This window comes from Pipistrellus hanaki (assembly GCF_964339955.1).
Source record: "Pipistrellus hanaki genome assembly, chromosome: 1".
Classification (NCBI taxonomy): Eukaryota; Metazoa; Chordata; class Mammalia; order Chiroptera; family Vespertilionidae; genus Pipistrellus; species Pipistrellus hanaki.
Window position 1 is genome coordinate 128049972 of NC_140503.1, and position 21549 is coordinate 128071520.

At 39.2% G+C, this 21549-nt stretch overlaps 2 protein-coding genes across 4 annotated transcripts in view; one reads left to right on the forward strand and one right to left on the reverse strand.

The window, feature by feature from the left end:
- Positions 1 to 2648, forward strand: part of SUV39H2 (SUV39H2 histone lysine methyltransferase) — a 46144-nt gene extending 43496 nt beyond the window's left edge. Inside the window, exon 7 of the transcript XR_014793581.1 lies at positions 2543 to 2648. The gene's annotated coding sequence lies outside the window, so the exon portion shown is untranslated. The remainder of the gene's footprint in view (positions 1 to 2542) is intronic.
- A 647-nt stretch (positions 2649 to 3295) lies between these two features.
- Positions 3296 to 21549, reverse strand: part of DCLRE1C (DNA cross-link repair 1C) — a 41947-nt gene continuing 23693 nt past the window's right edge. The window contains exons 10-15 of one of the 3 annotated variants that reach the window (XR_014793550.1): positions 21403 to 21539; positions 20021 to 20075; positions 19163 to 19226; positions 7564 to 7652; positions 6705 to 6799; positions 3296 to 4204 (exon numbers count right to left, since the gene is read on the reverse strand). Coding sequence is in view for 2 of the 3 variants with exons in the window: in XM_084868394.1 (XP_084724520.1) it covers positions 3300 to 4204; positions 6705 to 6799; positions 7564 to 7652; positions 20021 to 20075; positions 21403 to 21539 (1281 nt within the window). In the remaining variant the exon portion in view is untranslated. Of the gene's footprint in view, positions 4205 to 4735; positions 4871 to 6704; positions 6800 to 7563; positions 7653 to 19162; positions 19227 to 20020; positions 20076 to 21402; positions 21540 to 21549 lie in introns of those variants that run through there. The other 2 variants (XM_084868394.1, XM_084868395.1) reach the window with 2 other exon arrangements.

The following is a 21549-nucleotide window of genomic DNA, read 5'->3' on the forward strand; positions in this document are numbered from 1 at the left end:
ATTTGGAACATAAAGAGCCAGAAGACACTCCTCCACAGAAGGAAGAAGGCAAGAGAATCCAGAAAATTGAAGATAATGTAAGAAACCTCTGGGACAAGCGAACTTCAAGCGAACCAACATCAGAATTATGGGGGTCCCAGAAGATGAGAGAGAGCAAGATATCGAAAACATACTGAAAGAAATAGTGACAGAAAACTTCCCCCACCTGGTGAAAGAATTAGACTTACAAGTCCAGGAAGCACACAGAGCTCCAAACAAAAGGAATCCAAATAAGACCACACCAAGACAAATCATAATTAAAATTCCAAGAGCAAAAGACGAAGAATATTAAAAGCAGCAAGAGCAAAGCAGGTAGTTATCTATAAAGGAGCACCTATACGATTGTCAGCTGATTTTTCAACAGAAACCATGCCGGCCAGGCGGAATGACAAGAAATATTCAAGGTGATGAATAGTAAGAACCTACAGCCAAAAATAATCTATCCAGCAAAGCTATCACTCGGAATAGAAGCCCAGATAAAGAGCTTCACTAATAAAAAAAAAAAGCTAAAGGAGTTCATCACCACCAAACCAGGATTACATGAAATGCTGAAGGGTATACTTTAAGGAGAGGAAAAAGAAGAAAAAGGTAAAGATAAAAACTCTGAACAACAAAAAGACATCAAATACATACCTACCAACAAGTGAATCTAAAAATCAAGTGAATAAAAATCTGATGAACAGAATAAACTGGTGAATATAATTGAATTGAATCATCAGGGGCATAGAAAGAGAGTGGACTGACAGTTCTTGGGGGGAAAGGGCTGTGTGAGGTGCAGGAAGAGTGGACAAAAATTGTACACCTAGTAGGGGGGGGGGTGAGAACCGGGTGGAGGGGAGCTATGGGGGAAAAAAGAGGAACAATTATAATAATCTGAACAATAAAGATTTATTTTTAAAAAACTGTTCTAGTTCTTTTAGTCCTTAAATTCATTTAGTTGTCATTTATTATGCCACTCACATATAAAACAATGAAAATTTGGCAGTATATACTATTAAATTGATGGTGTGATTTTAAAATGCTATGAATAAAAATATATTCAGAATAATGTTTACAGGCATGTTTTGAACACCCTCCCCCTTCTTGGGTCTCAAGCTATACTATTAAGATGAAGTCTTTAAGTGTCAGCATATACAAATGTGTATATTTATTGCATGATTCATGAGAATGAATTATAATTTTTAGAGCTATAGATAAAATATGAAGTCTCTGGGTTTCTATTCAACCAATGATTTGCAATCCTCATTGGTCTTTTTCCAGAGACTTTATACTCACTTGGAATTTAGGAAATAGCACTCAGATGGGAGGTAGACAAAATGAAATGACTTATAGTGACTCTAATGCTGCCCCTCAACTAAGTCTGTAGAGTGTATTTCATCCAAAGCTTAGAGCAGCAGCCAAGCTAGAGAAAAGTGGGTCAGTAATCCCTTAAAACCCCTTGTATCTTTCTTCCTTTGCCCTAGGTTTCTTATTGTGCTCAGACCATTCCCCAAGGGCATACATATTAATAAAACTTACTGCTGAATAATTTAGGACATTTACATATTAATAAAACTTGCTGAATAATTTAGAACAGACACTTCTCTAAAATTGTGACCCAACATGTCCTCAAAGACTAATCAGAAATGACCAGGCCCTTACTCTCAGCCCTACTCCTTAACCATAACAGTTTTTTCCCTTCATCCTCCTCTTATGCCCGTTCTCCCTCTCCCCCCACTCACACCTCCCCCCCCACCCCCCCCCCATGTAAATGGACAGGCAAATCTGCCCTCCTAACACATACCCATCTGGAGAAATGAGAGTGCTGGTTTCCTGGATCCTCTTAGCATTGTTTCCTCTGATTACTCCGTTTATTTTCCTCTCCCACTAACTCTAAGTCTTGTATCCCTAATTTAGTCTTGTGGACCCAATACTTATTGATCTATTTATCTAGCTGCATGGCGATAATGTGTATCATTGTTAGTATAATTGATCTGCAAATTTTTGTAGAGACTCTTTAAACTAGCTTTAAGTTAAGTCTCTGCTTTTGCTACCCTAATCTATAAAATGTCAACATACCAAAGTGCTTATTAATATGTTAAAGTGTTATTAAATATACATGTAACTACAAAAGCATATCCAATTGGTGGACTTGAGAAAAGTTGAATGGCTCACCGAACACATGTACATACTTTTGGCATTTAATTATTTTAAGTGGTGTAACATCATTTGAGGTAAGTTCAGGGCTGAATTTTCCTATAGCCATCTGTTTATAATAACAACCAAGTTTATTCTTTCAATTTGAAGTATTCCTATGACCCAGGATATGGTCTATCTTGGTGAATGTCCCATATGTTCTTGAAAAGCATGTATTCTATTGTTAGGTTGAGTATCAATTGAATCCAATTGATTGATCAGTGCTATTCATGTCTTCTCTATCCTTGCTGATTTTCTGTAAGCTAATTGTTACTGTGAAAGGAATGTTAAAGTTCCAACTATAATCGTACATTGGTTTCTCTTTCAGTTGCTTCTGCTTTGTACAGGCATACCTCATTTTATTGCACTTCTCAAATAGTGTATTCTCATTAACGTCAAGGCAAGCCCCTCCACCAGCAAAAGGTTCGGCCGATAGCTTTTGTGTGTTTTTTTTAACAAAGTATTTTTAAAGTAAGGTATGCTGGTTTTTGTTTTATTTGTGTTTTTTAGACATAGTGCTATTACATTATAAGTTACAGTATAATGTAAACACAACTTTTATGTACACTAGGAAACCAGAAATGTCATGTGACTTGCTTTATTGCGACTTTTGCTTTGATGTAGAGGTCTGGAACTAACCTGCAATAGCTTCAAGATATGACTGTATATTTTGAAGCTGTTGTTAAGTACATACACATTTAAAATTATATCTTCTTGGTGAACTGCACGTTTTATAGCCACTCCTCCTGTCTTGAGTAGTGCTTACATGGTATATCTTTCATCCTTTTACTTTTAACCAACCTATATCATGTGAAGTGAGTTCTTATAGACAGCATACACTTGGGTTGTTTTGTTTTTTTCCTATCTTTTCACTGTTGTGTGTAGACCATTTTCATTTAATGTAATTATTTGTTTGGATTTAGTCCTACCACATCTTATGACTTTTCTGTTTCCCCCCTCTATTTTTTGTTCCTGTTTCTTCTTTATTACCTTCCTTTAGGTTATATGAGCATTTTGATTTATTAAGATTCTATTACCTCTCTGTATATATAGGTTTTTTCCAGTGGTGGCTCTAGAATGAATTCTTAAGTATCTAAGAGTGAGCTTTTTCTTTTTTCAAGAACTATGCTTTCACCTGTTGCCAGTTTCTCATATAAATACTGTAAATGCTCTTGTTTAGGTAGCTCAGCTTCTGGAGTTGAGGGAATTTCAAAATCAGAGGAGCTCTGTGAATCTGGATTGGTGCTAAGAGTTAGCAATGTTCTTTCCTGAGGTATGTGTTTCCCACTGCTTACAGTGGTTGGTTCTCCAGCACTAAAAACTACACTTACATCTTCAGAGTAAGTGTCCTTTGGGCAAAGAACATTTTGTTCCATCTGAGAGGCAGGAAGATTCTCTTTGACTCTTGGTCTGCAGCTACCTTTGTTCAAGGAAGTAATATCCCCCCCGTTTCTCTCTTGGGAAGATAACAAAACAGTGTCAGACTGGCTGCCCCAGCCTTGGCTTCCTTGTTCTGAGATGTGTGTAGACTGAGAGGAATTCTGAGAAGAGATGTGAGTTGACTCGCCATCAGAGTCACTGAAAAGCTTTGGTGACTGAGAACCCCCCGCCTCTGCGGAGGAAGGGAAGTTTTCCAAACCGCAGTCTGTGTCGTCGTCATTTCTTTTAAAGAATACGTCCCACTGTGGAACTTCCGCGTCAGTCTTTTGCTGGTGTGGAGGGCTCCGATCTCCTTGACATGAGGCTGGGATCTGTAATTCTTCTTCACTGTCACTGTTGGATTCTTCACAGTCTATAAAGTTTGCCCACAGAGAGGTTTTCATGCTCTTTGCTTTGATGCATCCTGTGCTTTGTCTCGGATTTTCAGGCTGGTTTTGTGATACTACAGTCATTGGAAATACCTCAGGGTGACAAGTTTGTTGGTTTGGAACTTTGTGCCTTAAAGGTATGGGCAGAGGATCATCAAAGAGGTCATTTTCCTCCTCTTCCTCTAGGGGGACAAAAAAAATGGATTTAGAAGAAACACAGAGTGCCAATTTGTAGCATTTAACTGTTTTTAATTCATGGAATTGCAAATAATTGGGAGTTTACTCTTCTAAGAGCAATTAAAAGGCCCCTTATTCTTGGGATATTCTGAACAATTTACCACTCTTCAGCTTACAATGCAGACAGTGAATAGAGAATATAGACCTGTGTTCCCCAAATTAAGGTCACAATATCTGTATTAGTGGTTTTCAAACCTGGTTGATCATTATCTGGAAAACTTTTTAAAAAACACAGCTTTCTATATCTCATTCCAGAACTATTGAATTCCTTAAGGGAGGATCCAATAAATGATTTTTGCTTTATTTGTTTAAAGTTCCACCCTTGATTCTAATCATCAGCCAGTTAATGAATCACTCACACTAGAAGAGAGGTTTATAAATACTAGATGCTCAAGTTGGCTGATTTAATATAATGACAACAGTTCATTATTTTCTAAAGTTTTCCCACTATAAACATTTTATTGATACCTACTTTGTGCTTGTTATGAGCTGAATGTGTTCTCCCAAAATTCATAATTTGAAGCTCTATCCCCAATGTGATGGTATTAAAGGTAAGAAGATAAGTTTAGATGAGCTCCTGAGGATGGGACCCACACGACAGGATTAGTATTCTGGTGAAAAAAGACAGATTTCTCAGTGCCCATGTACAAAGGAAAGCTCTGTGAGCACACAGTGAGAAAGCATCTGTCTACAAGCCAGGAAGAGGCATCTCACCAAGAACTGAATCTTGTCAGAACCTTGATCTTGGACAGAACTCTGAGCAGTAAACATCTATTGTTATAGCAAGCAGAGCTGGCTAGTTCACAAGGCCGCCGACCAGAGCTCCAAAAGGTTGGCGACTGCTGTACTAGGGGAACGCACAGATTAGACCAACTTTAACCAAAATACTAAATAAACAACATGTTCGGTCACGAGGCCACTTTTTGTTCTGGTGCTGAATCTAGTGTTAATTTATAACTACCTACTTCTTAAAAAGTTAACTATTTTCCCAGTGATAAAATGATATAGCTAAAAGCTAGTTTGCAAAGCCACTAAAAAGGTGGACCACAGAGACTGTCATCCAGTTCCCATTTTATCAATGAGGAGATAGGCCCAGAGAAGGTATGTAATAATGCCTAGGTCAAGAAACTAGTGAGCCAGTGTGGCTCAGTTCGTTGGGCATCATTCCAGTCAACAAAAGGTTGCCAGTTGGTTCCCAGTCAAGGCTAATACCCAGGTTGGAGGCTCAATCCCTAGTAGGGGGCATGCAGGAGGCAGCCGATTGTTTCACACTCTCTCTCCCTCTCTCCTTAAAAATCTTTTAAAAATGAAATAGATAGGCAGAGAGCCAGGTATCAAACCCAATTCCCAAAGTCCTGTGTTCTGATTAAAAACTGTTTAAACAAGCAACTATTTATCTTATCCTTTTCTAAAGGACTGAAGGTGACTGAGATGTCTGTCTATGGTATATGGAATCATCAGTCTACAAGGCATGGATTTATTTTTTAAATTTTAATCTTTATTGTTGAGATTATTACAGATGTTCCTCTTTTCCCCCTCTATATCTCCCTGTCACCCAGTTCCCAACCCACTCCAGGTCCATGCCACCCTATTGTCTGTGTCCATAGGTACTGCATACATGCATATAAAATCTTTGTCTAATCTCTTCCCACACATTCCCCCCCCCCCCCTTTCCAAATGATGCTTGATTTTTGGTGGGCCACTAGTATAAGAGTTTTTTTAATCATTGTTCACTTCAATTTTATTTATTTTTTTTTTTTCCTCTAATCTTCACTGGAAAGTGAAAGTAGCAATGAAAGAAGGTAGAAAAGTATAAGGAAAATCCATTTATATAAAGCACTACCAATTAGTCTGAGCAAGAAATGTTCAAGAATTAATAGCACAATGACAACAAATAAGTACTACCTTAATCAATAAAGAAATTAAAAAAAAAAAAAAAGAATTAATAGCACAGCCTTTCCTATGGCCTATGCCAATGGTTGGCAAACCGAGGCTTGAGAGCCACATGCGGCTCTTTGGCCACTTTTCAAAATAGACTCACCCAGGCCAAAAACCAACTTCTACGCATGGGCCACGAAGTTTCATTCGCATTGTACGTGTGCACCCGCACGTGGTATTTTGTGGAAGAGCCACACTTAAGGGGCCAAAGAGCCACATGTGGCTTGGGAGCCGCAGTTTGATGACCACTCGCCTATGCAAACCATGGGGCACGTATCCAGAAAGCTGAGAACATTCAATACAGGCACAGTTCTCTTTGGCACTTATTTTAAACCATGAAGGAGATGGAACGCCTGGTTTTAAAGGCTGAAGATGGAAAAGCTAAGCATGTCCTTATGACAAGTTTAAGTGACGGTGAGTCCCAGGCCTACCTCTACCCAATGCAACTGTCACCAGAGCAGTCTTGTAGGAAAACCACACTTCTGACCCCAGGGTCATCATTCTTACCAGAGTCTAGGTGAGTTGTTCTAGCTCTCTTCAGTTTTCCAAGTGGTTTGTACTTTGGCTCAGTGCTTTGGGAAGATCGGCATAAAGGCTTTAAGCTGAAATGAATATAAATAATTTATTTTTCCTGCTGGGATGTAAGCATCATCTATAGAGATTATAAAAATGTGACCGGGGGGGAAATAATAATTACTTTTAAAAATTGAAAAGCAGCCCTGGCCAGTGAGGTTCACTTGGTAAGTGTCATTCTATATACCTAAAGATCTCAGGTTCAGTTCCTGATCAGGGCACGTACCCACGTTGCAGGTTAGAGCCCCAGGCAGGTGTTTATGGGAGGCAACCAATCAATGTTTCTATCTCTAAAATCAGTAAAAACAAAACAAAACAAAAATATCCAATAATTAAAAATCATTTCAATATAATAAAGTGCTAATACAATCTGGTGAGTATCTAATTGTAGGGTTGAGGGAAAGCAAAGCATCTTTTCTTACACTGCAGGAAAGCAGGTTTCTATTCTAAAAAATAATACAGTGACACGTTCTGGTTTTCAGTGCAATATAGCTAGCTGTTTTCCCTTCCGTTTACTTATCTCTTGCAAGAATCTCACACATTTGATCAATTCCTTCTAGAGGCTGAAAGCTAATACTCAGTGGATGAAATATAAAAGGGCACAGAAATAAGATTTGAGGGTGCCCTGCCCTTTTTTGAGGGCCTTATGCTGTCTGCTTCTGTATGCCAATTCCCAGACACTCATTCACAGCCACAATCACTAAGTCCTTGCCCCTGTTCTCATGCTGGAAACTAGTCTTTGGACCCATCCCATTCAATAACACAGGTTCTTCCATAAGTAGCAACAACTTACATTTCTATAACCTTATCCACAGTTGTGCCCAATGGGATTACATTTGGATATGCATTCACGGGGCAGATGTAGCTTAAGAAATCTTCAATCTAAAAGAAGGAAAATAAAATGGATCAATTATCTCAATTGAAAAATCTGTGTATGAGAGGCAAGTAAATGGAGGCCAGGGGAAAAGCAGAAAACGCATGGCTGTGGTTCTCAATGCTTGCAGCATCTGAAGCTCACCTAGGGATCTCTTGGGAAAAAGAAGTACCCAATGCTCAAGACTCACCCCAAAGACCCTTTAACACTGTCAGTGGGGCCTGGGATTCTGTATTCTTCAGGTGGTTCCGTTCCACAGTAAGAACTAACAATCACTGATTACTGGGATTCAAAGATTCTGTATTGCTCTGGCTGGGTGGCACAACCAAAGGCTCACAGGTTTGATTTTCCTTCACGGGGCACATGCGGGAGGCAATCCATCAATGTGTCTCAGATTGATGTTTTTTCTCTCTTCCTCCCTCCTTTTCACTATGTCTAAAAAGCGATGGGAAAATATATCTTTGGGTGAAGATTAACAAAACAAAAAGTGATTCTGTATTTTTTCATGACCTTGGTGTTCTCATCTAAGGTCAGGCATTCATTAACACATCTCCTTCAAATTAGATTAGCTGAGTACTAACATACATAAGACAACAAAGTCTGAGAATTATACTTCTTGAGTAACATCAGAGGAATGGAAGCGAGAGAGATCCCCTTGAAATGTCAACAATTTAAACAGATATAGCTCAACAAAGGATTCCCTACTCAACATACAGGCACACCTGATAGATCTTCACCTAAAGGTGAACAAGAGGGAACAAACGGAGGTGGGGGTGGTGAAAAGGGCTCAGACTAGCCATGAGCTCAGCCCTGCAGCTGGGAGCTCACAGCAGGACTTAGCCTGGAGAGGGAAAGAGTCCTGTTTTGGCTGGCACTTCCTTCAGCCAGGAGGACCAGAGATTCGGTGAGCATTCCCACAGAAGTGAGCAGAGACTTGGGCAAGGACACAGCACTAGGATACTGCTGTGTTTGTCAGATGGTTTGCATTTCAGAATGAGAAACAAAGCCTCAAAGCCCTGCTGCTCTATAACCTCCCAGAACTCGCCTCCCTTGGTATTGGGTTGCAGAACACATTATCTGCACACACACAAACTGGTACTATACCAAGCATGTCAAACTCGCAGCCCACGGGCCACATGTGACCCACAATATTTTTTTAAATATATAATCTTTATTGTTCAGATTATTACAGGTGCTCCTCTCCCTCCCCCCATAGCTTCCCTCCACCTGATTCCCCACCCCATGCCCTTACCCCCTGCCACTGTCTTCATCCATAGGTGTAAGATTTTTGTCCAATCTTTTCCCGCACCCCTCAGACCCCCTTCTCCCTGAGAATTGTCAGTTCACTCCCTTTCTATGTCACTGATTCTGTTATATTCACCAGTCTATTCTGTTTTTCATATTTTTTATTCACTTGATTTTTAGATTCACGTGTTGGTAGGTATGTATTTGATGTCTTTTTGTTGTCATAGTTTTTACCTTTACCTTTTTCTTCTTCCTCTTCTTAAAGTATACCATTCATCATTTCATGTAATACTGGTTTGCTGGTGATGAACTCCCTTAGCTTTTTCTTGTCTGTGAAGCTCTTTATCTGATTTTCAATTCTGAATGATAGCTTTGCTGGGTAGAGTAATCTTGGTTGTAGGTTCTTGCTGTCATCACTTTGAATGTTTCTTGCCACTCTCATCTGGCCTGCATAGTTTCTGTTGAGAAATCAGTTGACAGTCGTATGGGTACTCCCTTGTAGGTAACTAGCTGTTTTTCTCTTGCTGCTTTTAAGATTCTCTCTTTGTCTTTTGCCCTTGGCATTTTAATTATGATGTGTCTTGGTGTGGTCCTCTTTGGATTCCTCTTGTTTGGGGTTCTGTGTGCTTCCTGGACTTGTAAGAATATTTCTTTCACCGGGAAGTTTTCTTTCATCATTTCTTCAAATAGGCCTTCAATATCCCGCTCTCTCTCTTCTGACACCCCAAAAATCTGGATGTTGGTATGCTTAAAGCCATCCAAAAGGCTCCTTACACTATCCTCACACTTTTGGATTCTTCTTTCTTTCTGCCTCTCTGGTTGGGTATATTTTGCTTCCTCATATTCCAGATCTTTGGTTTGACTCTTGGGATATGTTGATCTACAGCTGAGTTTCTGTATATTCTTTATTTCAGACAATGTATGCTTAATTTCTGACTAGTACTTTTCCACTTTTTTGGGATTCTCATTAAGGTCCTTGAAGGTCTCTTCAAGTTTCTCAGTGGTTTCTATAAGATTCTTAAGTAACCTTATAAATGTGATTCTGAACTGTGTGTCATCCATTAGTTTACTTTCCTGCATCTCTCCCATCTGTGACATGCTTCTGTGTCTCCTCATTTTGGTTGCCTCCCTGTGTTGATGGAGTGGCTTTGTGTGGTAGGTGACCTATAGGGGCCAGTAGCTCTGCTTCCCCAATCACCCAAGGTGGTTGCTCTTGGTGCACCCCTTTGTGGGCTGAGTGAAAAGGCTTAATGTAGTTAAAGCCTTGATTGCTGTTGGTACACTGGGAAGAATTGACCTCCAGGCCAGTTGGCTGTGAGAACCTGCTGAATCTATAATGGAAGAACTGCTGCACTGGAGACATGCTTATGGGACAGGCCTTGTTTCAGTGGGGCTTTGGTGCTCACTCAGTCTGCCTCACAAATGTGTCACTTATGGATGTGAGGAGTTGAAATCTGATGTTTCACATTGACCACTAGGTACACTGGCTTCTGGACCTCCAATAGGGTGCAGTTCAGCTACTGTCTGAGGCCACCCTGCAGGAGCTACAGTGAGAACCACAGTCCTCTCTTCCCTGCTTGGAGCTTGGAGGTTTTGGAGCTGTCTACACCTGGTTTCAAGTTTGCTAGGTTAAACTGCAATAGAGAAGGCCATTCATATGCAAAAGCTGCTGCTTGGAGCATGAGTGTGATTGTAGATTGTACGGGGCGGGGTCTCCAGGCGTCACTAGGCTAGGGTGTGGCAAACAGTGATGGCTGCCATTCAGCTGTCTCTGCCTCTCTGTGTCCCCACGTCTCGTGCCCCAGCACAGCAAACAATTATTCTTGCACGCAGCTCTGCAAGTATGCCACCCTCACTTTCCGACCCGATGGCAGACAGTCCAGCTTCTCCCCAGAAACTGGATTTCAGAGAGATCGGAAGCTTGTCTCTCTCTTCGGGTTGAAGAAAACAACTGAGGTGCACTGCCAGCCCATATCACACACACGACCCCACAGCTCAATTTTTCAGAGCTTGTGCCCTGAATGCTTTCTCTTTCAGTCTAGTTGGAGAGCTTCCACTCAGCCAGCTTTCCTGTGGTTCTGGGTGATAGATGTTTTGTCTTTTAGTTGTAGTTTTGAAATTGTTGTGCACAGCAGCAGTTTAGGTGTGTTTACCTAAGCTGCCATCTTGGATCCTCTCCACAATGAATATTTTGTGGCCTACAGGCCACATGTGACCCACAACGAATATTTTTGCGGCCCAGTCAATATAACGGTAAGAAACATTTTAATAAAAATTTTATAACTTAATTTTTATAATATCCTGTTATATATAATTAGTAATGAACTACAATGTTCGCTAATGATTGATTACTATAACTGTGTTGCATTCATTTCCCTTACGCGCCTTACATGAAGGTACACCGTTTGTCTCAGCTAATACTAGCAGTGAATATTTTAGCAGCTGTGATTGCCATGTGATTAGTCTTGTACTGACTTGTTTGGTGTGCACAAAAGGAAATATTTAGCTTTTGGAGAACAAGAAAAATAGGTTAATTTGCGTTATGCTTATTTGTGCAGTTATTCAGTGGCTGGTAAGTTCAAGAAAAAATATTAATTTTTTTAAATGTTCTATTTTATGTTAAAGATATTTATTTCAGCCTTTTGTATTCACATGTCTATCAAAATAAACACGTTTCTATGAAAATTGAAGCTTGCTTTTTTTTTTTTTTTTTTTTTTTTTCAGCCCACATAAATAAACCTTGTTTATTTGGCCCATTTTAGCCTTTTGAGTTTGACATGCTTGTACTACAGAATCAATATTTCTCCTGAGCAAAAGGTGTACTCTGTGACTAGTCCCTGTTCAGGACAAAGGGGGTACCCCATAAAGGTCCAAGGTTGCCATTAGCAGGAAGGTAAAACAAAAAGACAACAGGTTCCACCAGTCAACCCCACACCCACACATTTCCACTACACTGATGGCAGCCAGAGATGCAGCAGGATTCAATATGGGATTTCACACAACTAAAGAACTTATGATTCAGTGCCATTACCTCTTCATAGTAATCTAGAGATGTACCACTCATACATAGATTCTTAGATAGAAAAGGAACTCCTCAAATGCCATGAATAACTAGGTAGCAAGGCAGCTCAGAAAGAAAACTAAAAAATCTCCAGAAAGCATAAACACATGGAAATATGATACAGAAATGACAGAATTCAAGGTTGCAGTTCTGAAAATATGCAGGAAATTTAATGAACTCAGAAAACAAATTAATAAACAAAATGTGTACTTTACCAAAAAGATTGAAACCTTCAAGAAGAAACAGGCTTGGTCAGTTGCTCAGTGCTTAGAGAATTGGCCCACGCACTGAAAGGTTGCAGATTCAATTCCTGGTCAAGGGCACATACCTTGGTCACAGGCTTGATCCCTGGCCCAGTAGAGATATATGCAGAAGGCAACCAATGTGTCTCCCTCACATAAAAGTTTCTCTCTTCCCCCTCCCTTTCACTCTCTCTGAAAGCAATAGGGAAAAATAAAAATCCTCAAATAAGGATTAGAAAAAAAAAAATTCTGGAGACTAAGAACTCAATAAGAGAGATCCGAGTAAACTAGAGCATAGGAAATGGAGCTGACCACATGGAGGAAAGAATACAGATAGAAATCTAGTAATGATGCAGAGGGAAGAAAAGAGATTTGAGGAATAAAATAAAGTGAAATCTATAAAAACTATGGCTCTATCAGAAAAAGCAATATAAGAATTAGAAGGAAAGAGGGAGAAGGGAACAGAGAGTCTCTTTGAGCAAACAGTTGAAGAGAACATTCTAAACCTTTGGAAAGAGCTCAATCCTCAAATCCAAGAAGCAGGAGCTACATATGGGCTTGGATGGGGAAATCTGGCCATCTTTAAAGGAAAAGTGGATCTTGTCAGAGGCCTGAATATCCACAGCCACAGTGACCACCAAGCAGCTGTGAGCCCCAGAATGCTGGTACCAGGTGGCGCGAACACTTGGACTCAAAAGAGCGTTCCACCGAACAACAAAAAGGAGAAAGAGAACTATATAACCAGACATCCTGAAAAGAGAGATCATGGGGAGACAAAGAAAGAGCCCACATATGAAAGAAAAGCAGGCATCACCAGAAAAGGAAGTAAACAAGTTAGAGGCAAGCAACCTACCGGAGCAAGAATTCAGAGTAATGATCATAAGATGGCTAAAAAGAATGGAAGACAAATTTGACAATATGAGTAAGAACTAAGAGGAAATGAAGAAGAACCAAGAAGAAATGAAAAATTATATCGCTACTGTAAAGAACTCAATAGTAAGCATCAAGAGTACACTAGAAGAAGCAGAGGATGGTATCAGTGAGCTAGAAGACAAGATGGAAAAAATACCCAATTAGAGCAGCTTCTGGGGAAAAAAATTAAAAAACAGGAGGAGAGCCTAAGGGAACTTTGGGACAATACAAAACAAAACAATATTAGAATAATAGGGGTTCCAGAAGGAAAGGAAACTGAGAAAGGCATAGAAAATTTGAAGAAATAATGACAGAAAACTTTCCTGAGATAGAGAAGAAAAAACTCACACAAATCCAAGATGCTCACAGAGTCCCAAGCAAAATGAATCCCAAAAGACCAACGCCAAGGCACATTATAATTAAATTGGCAAACACCAACGACAAAGTAAGAATCTTAAAAGCAGCCAGAGAGAGACAGAAAGTTACATATAAAGGAAACCCCATCAGACTAGCAACTGATTTCTCAACAGAAACTCATCAGGCCAGAAGGGAATGGGATGAAATATACAAAGTCATGCAAAGGAAGGGTCTGAATCCAAGAATACTGTACCCAGCAAGGCTATCAATCAAAATTGAAGGTAAAATCAGGAGCTTCACAGACAAAAACAGACTAAGGGAATTTATCACCACCAAACCAACAATGTAAGAAATACTAAAGGGTCTACTGTAAAAATAAAGAAATAGGAAGCAAAGAAGCAACTCTAGGGTATAGAATAAAAATGGCGACAAATACAATAAGTATCTATCAATAATAACTTTAAATGTAAATGGATTAAATGCTCCAATCAAAAGACATAGGGTAACAGATTGGAAAAATGGCCATATTACCCAAAGCAATATACAGATTTAATACAATCCCCATCAAAATGCCATTTTTTAAAGAAAGAGAACATAAAATAATCAGATTTATATGAAACCACAAAAGACACCGGGCAACCAAAACAATCCTGAGAAAAAAGGAATGAAGCCAGAGGTATCACACTTCTTGACTTCAAATTATACTACAGAACAGTGATATTGGCAGAGAAATAGATACACAGACCAATGGAACAGAATTGAGAGCACAGAAATGAAAACGACATGTATATAAGCAAATAATTTTTGACAAAAGGAGGCAAACACTCAATGGAGAAAAAAAAAAGCCTCTCCAATAAATGATGCTGAGAAAATTAGAAAGCCACATACAAACAAATGAAACTAGATTATAGTTTGTCCCCATGTATAAAAATTGATTCAAATTAGATCAAAGACCTAACTATAAGAACTGAAATAATAAATTACATATAAGATAACGTAAGTACTAAACTTATAGACATTGATCATATATAAAGTGTTATGAATTTGACTCCAAAGGCAAGGGAAATAAAGGTAAAAATAAGTGAATGGAACTATATAAAATTAAAAAGTTTCTGCATAGCTAAAGAAACCAGCAACAAAACAAAAAGGCAACTGACCAAGTGGGATATATTTGCAAAAACAGCTAAAGCAAGGGGTTAATATCCAAGATAAATAAAGAACTGATAAAACTCAACACCAAACAACCCAATTAAAAAATGGGCAGAAGACCTGAGCAGACACCTCTCCCAAGAAGACATACAATGACCAACAGATATATGAAAGGATGTTCAACTTCACTACCTATCAGGGAAATGCAAATCAAAAGTATAATGAAATACCACCTCATACCTGTAAAAATGGCTTTTATCAACAAGGCAAGCAGTAACAAGTGTTGGAGAGATTGTGAAGAAAGGGAACCCTCATTCCCTGCTGGTGAGAATGTAGACTGGTTTAGCCACTAGAGAAAACAGCCTCAAGGTTCTTAAAAAATTTAAGAATAGTTATTACCCAGCAACCCTTCTCCTGGGTATCCATCCAAAAAAACATGAAAAAATTTATTTGCAAAGATGTATGCAACTCTACGTTCATTGCAGCACATATATATATGGCTAATGCACTAAGTGTCAATCCGACCAGTCACTATGACATGCACTGACCACCAGGGGATAGATGCTCAATGCAGGAGCTCCCGTGACGCACACTGGCCATTTACAGAGTAAGGGCACTGCACCCACAAAGCAACATTCAGCTTCCCCCAAGTGGGACACAGGCCCAGCCCCACCCCGGAGCAACACCCCACCAAACTGCAGCCGATGCTGCTAAGACCCAATGGCATAGCACAGCCCGGAAACAGTCACCATGGATGCTGGGTAATAATGTCATGTAGCAAAGCCCGGCTTCCTCTCCCTGGCGACTAGCCTCCTTTTAGTTTCTTCAGCCCAGGAACACGACTTGCTTTATATCAAGGTACAAACATTTTACAATTTAACCTAATGTCTATGAAGCGTTTTCCCATGCCTCCTCTCATTTGATCTTACAGAAGTCCTGGAGTAGGTAAACAGGAGACTCGGTAGAATCCTATTTTCTTTTCATTAGCCAGAAAACAGAGATTTAGGAAGTTTAGAAACTTGACCCGACTGAAAAGAAGAAATGGTGGACCATGGAAATGACTTCAGGTTTTCTCATTGTGCAGAATACAAACACTGCTACAGTTAAATATTTTGCCTTTTGTTCTCCCTGCATGATCTACAATAATAATCTGCTTTGTGTTTATATTTACTGCTGTTTTGCTAATAATTACTTGGAAGAGAAGGTGAGGTACTTCATTGGGCTGGAAAAAGTTTAGCTAAACCAAAAAGGTCTAATTAAGCAAGTTTATTCTACATCTATAAAGGCTAAGTTGACTCATTCATGCATGATACATATAAATCTCTCACTAACACCACACACATGTGTTTCTATCTATTATTGTCAATTATGAATTTGTTGGACAATTATATTATAGAGAAAGGGCAAACAATGATATTAAAATATTCCTTCTAATATGTGCATGAATTCATGTACTGGACCACTAGTTATTTATAGTGGCCAAGACAGGGATATAACCCAAGTGTTCTGCCATAGAGGATTCTACAAAAAAGATGTGGTACATATATACAATGGAATACTACTCAGTCATAAGAAAAGATCTATACTGCCATTTGCAATAACATGGATAGACCTTGAGAATATGATGCTAAGCTCAATAAGTCAGTCTGAAAAAGCTAAGAACCATACATTTCACTCATATGTGGGATATAAAACTGAAACTCAAAAATACAAACAACAGTATGGTGGTTACCAGAGGGAAAGAGGTGGGGGTGGGAATCGGGAGGTGAAAATGGGACCTAATATATTGTCATGGAAGATGGCTTGACTTTGCAAGGTGGACACATAATGCAATATACAGATCTTATATCATAGACATGTGCACTTGAAACTTATATGAGTCCATTAACTAATGCCACCCTAATAAATTTAATTAAAAAAGAAAAAGAATTATACTTCTTTCCACCTACATAATTGTTAGCAATACCAAGGGAATTGCATCTTTGAGGTTGCTTTATTTGTTGTAATAGTTTATTATAACTGAAACAAGTATAACTACATGCAAAATTTCATGAATACCTTGATTTCCTGCAAAGCTCAGAATGCTAAACAGAGGAAATTTGTCACCATTCCTCAAAACATCTCTGCAACGCCAAACAAGCTTCACCTTACTCGATCTTGGTGAGCCTATGATCTCAGTCAAGTTACCTAAAGTTTCTAAGTCTTCAATTCTTCATCTAAAAGTATAAATGAACTAAAGCATGTAAATTGCTTTGCCTAGTACATAGTTTAACATTCAATAAAATTATCCATTGCAAAGCTGATAATGAACACAAATATATTTATTCCCTTCTGCAAATGGGGAGATTGAGGCATAAAGTAATTATTAGTATCCAACTTTCTCAAATAAAGGACCAAATCAAAGGAGGCAGGAACCCGGGAATTACCAATAACTTCATATTAAAATAAGGTGGCTACCCTAATCAAGATGGGAAAAGACAAAAAGACCCATTCTCCAGATATTTTTCATAAATAATTTCCTTTATATTTTCAGAGCAGGCATACAAGCAGAAACCATTATTTAGCTGCCTACAACCTGTATGATTTGCATAATAAATCCACAGTTGAGGCTGGTAGAAATTGGAGGATTTTGAAGGGAGTAAGAAGAAAGAAAGTAAGGCCAAGCCTGTACCACTAATAATTCACTTGTTCTAATTAGAGATGAAGTGGCTACAGGAGATAAGACACCCAACAGTTAGGGCAACCCCTTTCACTTGTACAACATGATGCCTTTTCATTATTCACAGTAGTAATCCATATATATAAAAGCCTAAGTGACTAAATGACCAGTCGATTGATCGCTATGACACACACTGACCACCAGGGGGTAGATGCTCAACTCAGGAGCTGCCCCCTGGTGGTCAGTGCACTCCCATAGCCAACCTCCTATCGCCATTCCCCCAGCTAGCCAACTTCCTGTGGCCCTGATTGGCCCCACCCCAATCACCAGCCAGCCCCACCTGTGCCAGAATTCCTGCACTGGGCCTCTAGTATTCTATAACGTTACCATGAATCCTAAATTAGCCAACACTGAACAATTATTTCTAGGGGAAATGCAGGGTTAGCTTCTGTGAACCTCTGGTCACAGTGTTTTTGGCAACCAAGCAATAGATTGCTTTGTTTTATGTGTGATTCTATTTAAAGATACCTTATTTGCCCAACTGGAGTAGCTCCATAATTGAGGGTCAACCTATGAACCAGGAGGTCACAATGTGATTCCTGGTCAGGACACATGGCTGGGGTTCGGGCTCCATCCCCAGTGTGGAGTGTGAAGGCAGCCAATCGATGATTCTCTCTCATCATTTTTGTTTCTCCCTCTCCCATACTCTCTGAAATGAATTTAAAAAAAATTTTTTTAATAATGATACCTTACTTAAAATATATTGTTGGTTAATTGACATTGAATTGATGGCCAACAGCAGCACTGCCAGAATGAATGAGGCTTATTAAATACATGTATTTTTTCCATTAGATACATCCCAGCTTCTTACACTTAGGAACACTAGACAGCACTTTAAACAGTAAAATCATCAGCAAAAGGCACAAAAACATGACAAATGCAGCATTAAATAGACCGCAAAAAGAATAACTGCTCATGCTCTGAAATGGCAAAACACCTCTTGTGCAACCTTTTCTGTGAGATGGGAATGTGCACGGCGAGTGACTGCAATTTTTCACCACTCTGCTATGCATATCTGCAAATGACCACAAAGCACTTAGTGTATTAATTTGGGACTTACAAACAAATTTTTATGAGTAGGAAAATTTATAAATAAGGAATCCATGAACAAAGATCAATTGTATTTAGAAAAAACTGACAGGAAATTATATTTAAACCTACTATTTACATTTTTAAATATAGTTCATGTCCTATATATAGGATATGGGCATATTAAACCAATTTTCAGGAAAGTCAGTCTCTCATCAAATACTATGAAAGAACACTAAGCAGAGCTCAGAGTAGTCCCACTATGTGTCTGATAATTGGCTCTGATCTAAGAAGAATGGGAAGAGAGGAAGTGGGTCAACCATCTCTACTCAAGTCGCAGAGAAATAAATACATCCTTAATGGGAGGTAATTTTATAAAGTCCCATGAAGGCTTGTGCTTCCCAACGTGGCTACTAACTGTACTGAAGAAGAGAAATAAGACAGAAGTCGATCTGATTAAAAAAGTAAGACCTACCCTGTCCTTTTTCCCTGATTAGATGACTTCCCTGGAGGTGACATAGAAAGGATACTTTGTCAATCAAGAAGAAGGGCCTCTGATGCTGAGTGAGATGCTACACCAAGGACAAATAATCAGGAAAGGACTTTGACAACAACTTAAGAGTCAGAAGAAATTGATAAATAAGAAATATTATACCACCAAAATGAATTATTTCCAAGCTACTCACAGATAATCTATTTGTACCTGGAAGTTAAGGTCAGTTACTTAACAGAGATGTCATTGTGATATTTTGATAACATGAAGAATTATTTATAATATGGCTGACTTGGTAAGAATGCCACTACCTGGAGTCCTGGAAGAATCCACCTGTTCAAATCATTAACACGTCCACGGCTCACTGCTGCAGAGCTGTATCCATGTATCCCAAATACAAAAACAACAGTTATCAGGGAAATGGATTTTTAAGTGCAAAAATGGTAAATTTAAAATTATATATGACTTAAAGTGTTAAAAAAAAAAAAAAAAAAAAAAAAAGCCTGCTTTTATACTGCTTTCCTCCAAACATTAAATTACTCAATCTCTTGCTAGATACTATCTAGCATTTACTGTGGCATGCATAATGATTTTGCAAATAAATTACATATATCGAGTTCCCATTCTAGCTAGTCAACTTTCTATATGTAAAAAACCATTTTACACCCTCTTAAAACTGTGTAGATGTAGTAGACTACATCCTTCTTAAAGACAAGGTCTATAGCTCAAATCATTTTTGTTCTTCCCCACTGCTAAATATTCAAGGGGTATTTTTAAAGTGGATTTTTATACAATCAAATTTTGGAAGAGCCCAAGAATCTGGACATTAAGGCTGCCTATAATGAGATCTTATTTGTAGTACTCCTTCAAATAATGTTTACGATTTTTTTATGAGATGAACAATACAACTGAAGTAGGGAAGTTAAATTAGAGTTAGGAAGCAAGTCAGGAAGAAAACTTTAATCATATATGTAGTCTTCAATGTTTAGGCTGAAAACAGGTAATAACAGCAATTTCATTTGTACTTAGTTAACGTACTCATTTACTGAAATATTTCCCCTGCATTTCTTTAGGAAAAGCCACACCAAGTCTTCAAGGAGTCTTGCTCACAACCCTGAAGGCTGCTGAGCAGTTGGCAACAGGGTTATGAGTATATGAGATCCTCTTACCTCACTGTAGGAGGAGTGAAAAGAAAAACAAGCTCTGTATGAACTCTCTCCAGTCCTAAAGGGAAATGAAAACACAGAATTAAAAGGACACTTATCAAAACTAAGCAAAGTTCTTAATTTCAAGCATTTCCATTAGGCTATTCCAGCAAAAATAAGTTACAATTAAGAATTTATTCCTGGAACACGAAGGGACTCTTTTCAGAAATATAAATATATGAAGACTTTCTGAACAGCTAATATTAAGGAAAAGTTGCCCCAAAGTGATAATCATTATGGTACTCCTATATTTCACTTCAAGGGCTCTGTTTCCTCCAACATCAAGCCATTACCACCTTCTTGCCAAGCAAGACATTCACAGTTTCCAACCATCGTATCTACCAACTAGCTGGGCCTCAGGAAATACTGGCTGATGGTATTAACTATGATACAAGTTTGAATCAGCTTCTCTTTAGTTTAAATTTCAGAAGTTATTTTCTACAATTATAATACACTAGAGGCCTGGTGCATGAAAATTCATGCACTCGGGGGAGGGAGAGATGGGGAGTCCCTCTGCCCGGCCTGCACCCTCTTACTTTTTGGAACTGCTCAAGGGGATATCCACCTGCCGGCTTACGCCCACTCCCCAGGGTATTGGGCCTAAGGTGGTATTCAGACATCCCTCTAGCAGCCTGGGACCTTTGGGGGATGTTCACCTGCCAGCTTAGGCCTGCTCCCTAGAGGATCAGGCCTAAGTGGTCAGACAGACATCCTTAGTGCTGCCACACAATTGGAAGAGGTTCCCGCCACCACCACTGCACTCAAAGCCATTAGCCAGGCTTGTAGCTGAGCATAACTCCCCCTCTGGGAGCACACTGACCTCCAGGGGGCAGCTCCTGTGTTAAGCATCTGCCCCCTGGTGGTCAGTGCACATCACAGCCACTGGTTGTTCTGCTATTAGGGTCAATTTGCATATTATTTTTATATTATAATATTCATTCAAGAATGGGTCTTCCTTCCCCTGGCTGCTGGCACCACCTTCACTCCGGCCCAGAGCCACCTTTTTGCTCTGGCCCAGAGCCGCCTTTCCACTTTTCCATGCTGGAGCGGCTGAGGCGGTGCGGAACACCTGCATCATAACCATGGCAACCACGCAAGCATCCCCCCCACACACACCGCTCAGCGCCTGCATATGCAAATTAACCACCATTTTTGTTAGCTTCATTTGCATACTCCTGATAGGCTGAGGGCATTGCAAAGGTACGGTCAATTTGTATCTTATTCTTTTATTATTGTAGATATCCTCTTCTTAGGCTTACACAAGATTGCATTTAAACTAAAATAAATCAGACAGTTTACCTCAAAGCAGGATTTCTCTCAGAAGACCTATAGCAGTGCTTTCTTACCTCACAATTACATTTGTTTTTCTGGTTCTTTCTCCAAACCACATCGTGGATGGCTTAATGCTGATTGTGTGGAGTGGGATTCTATTTTTGGAAGTAATTCCACAGGGTAACTTATTCCATTGAAAATATTCCTCTGCCTAAAAAAAA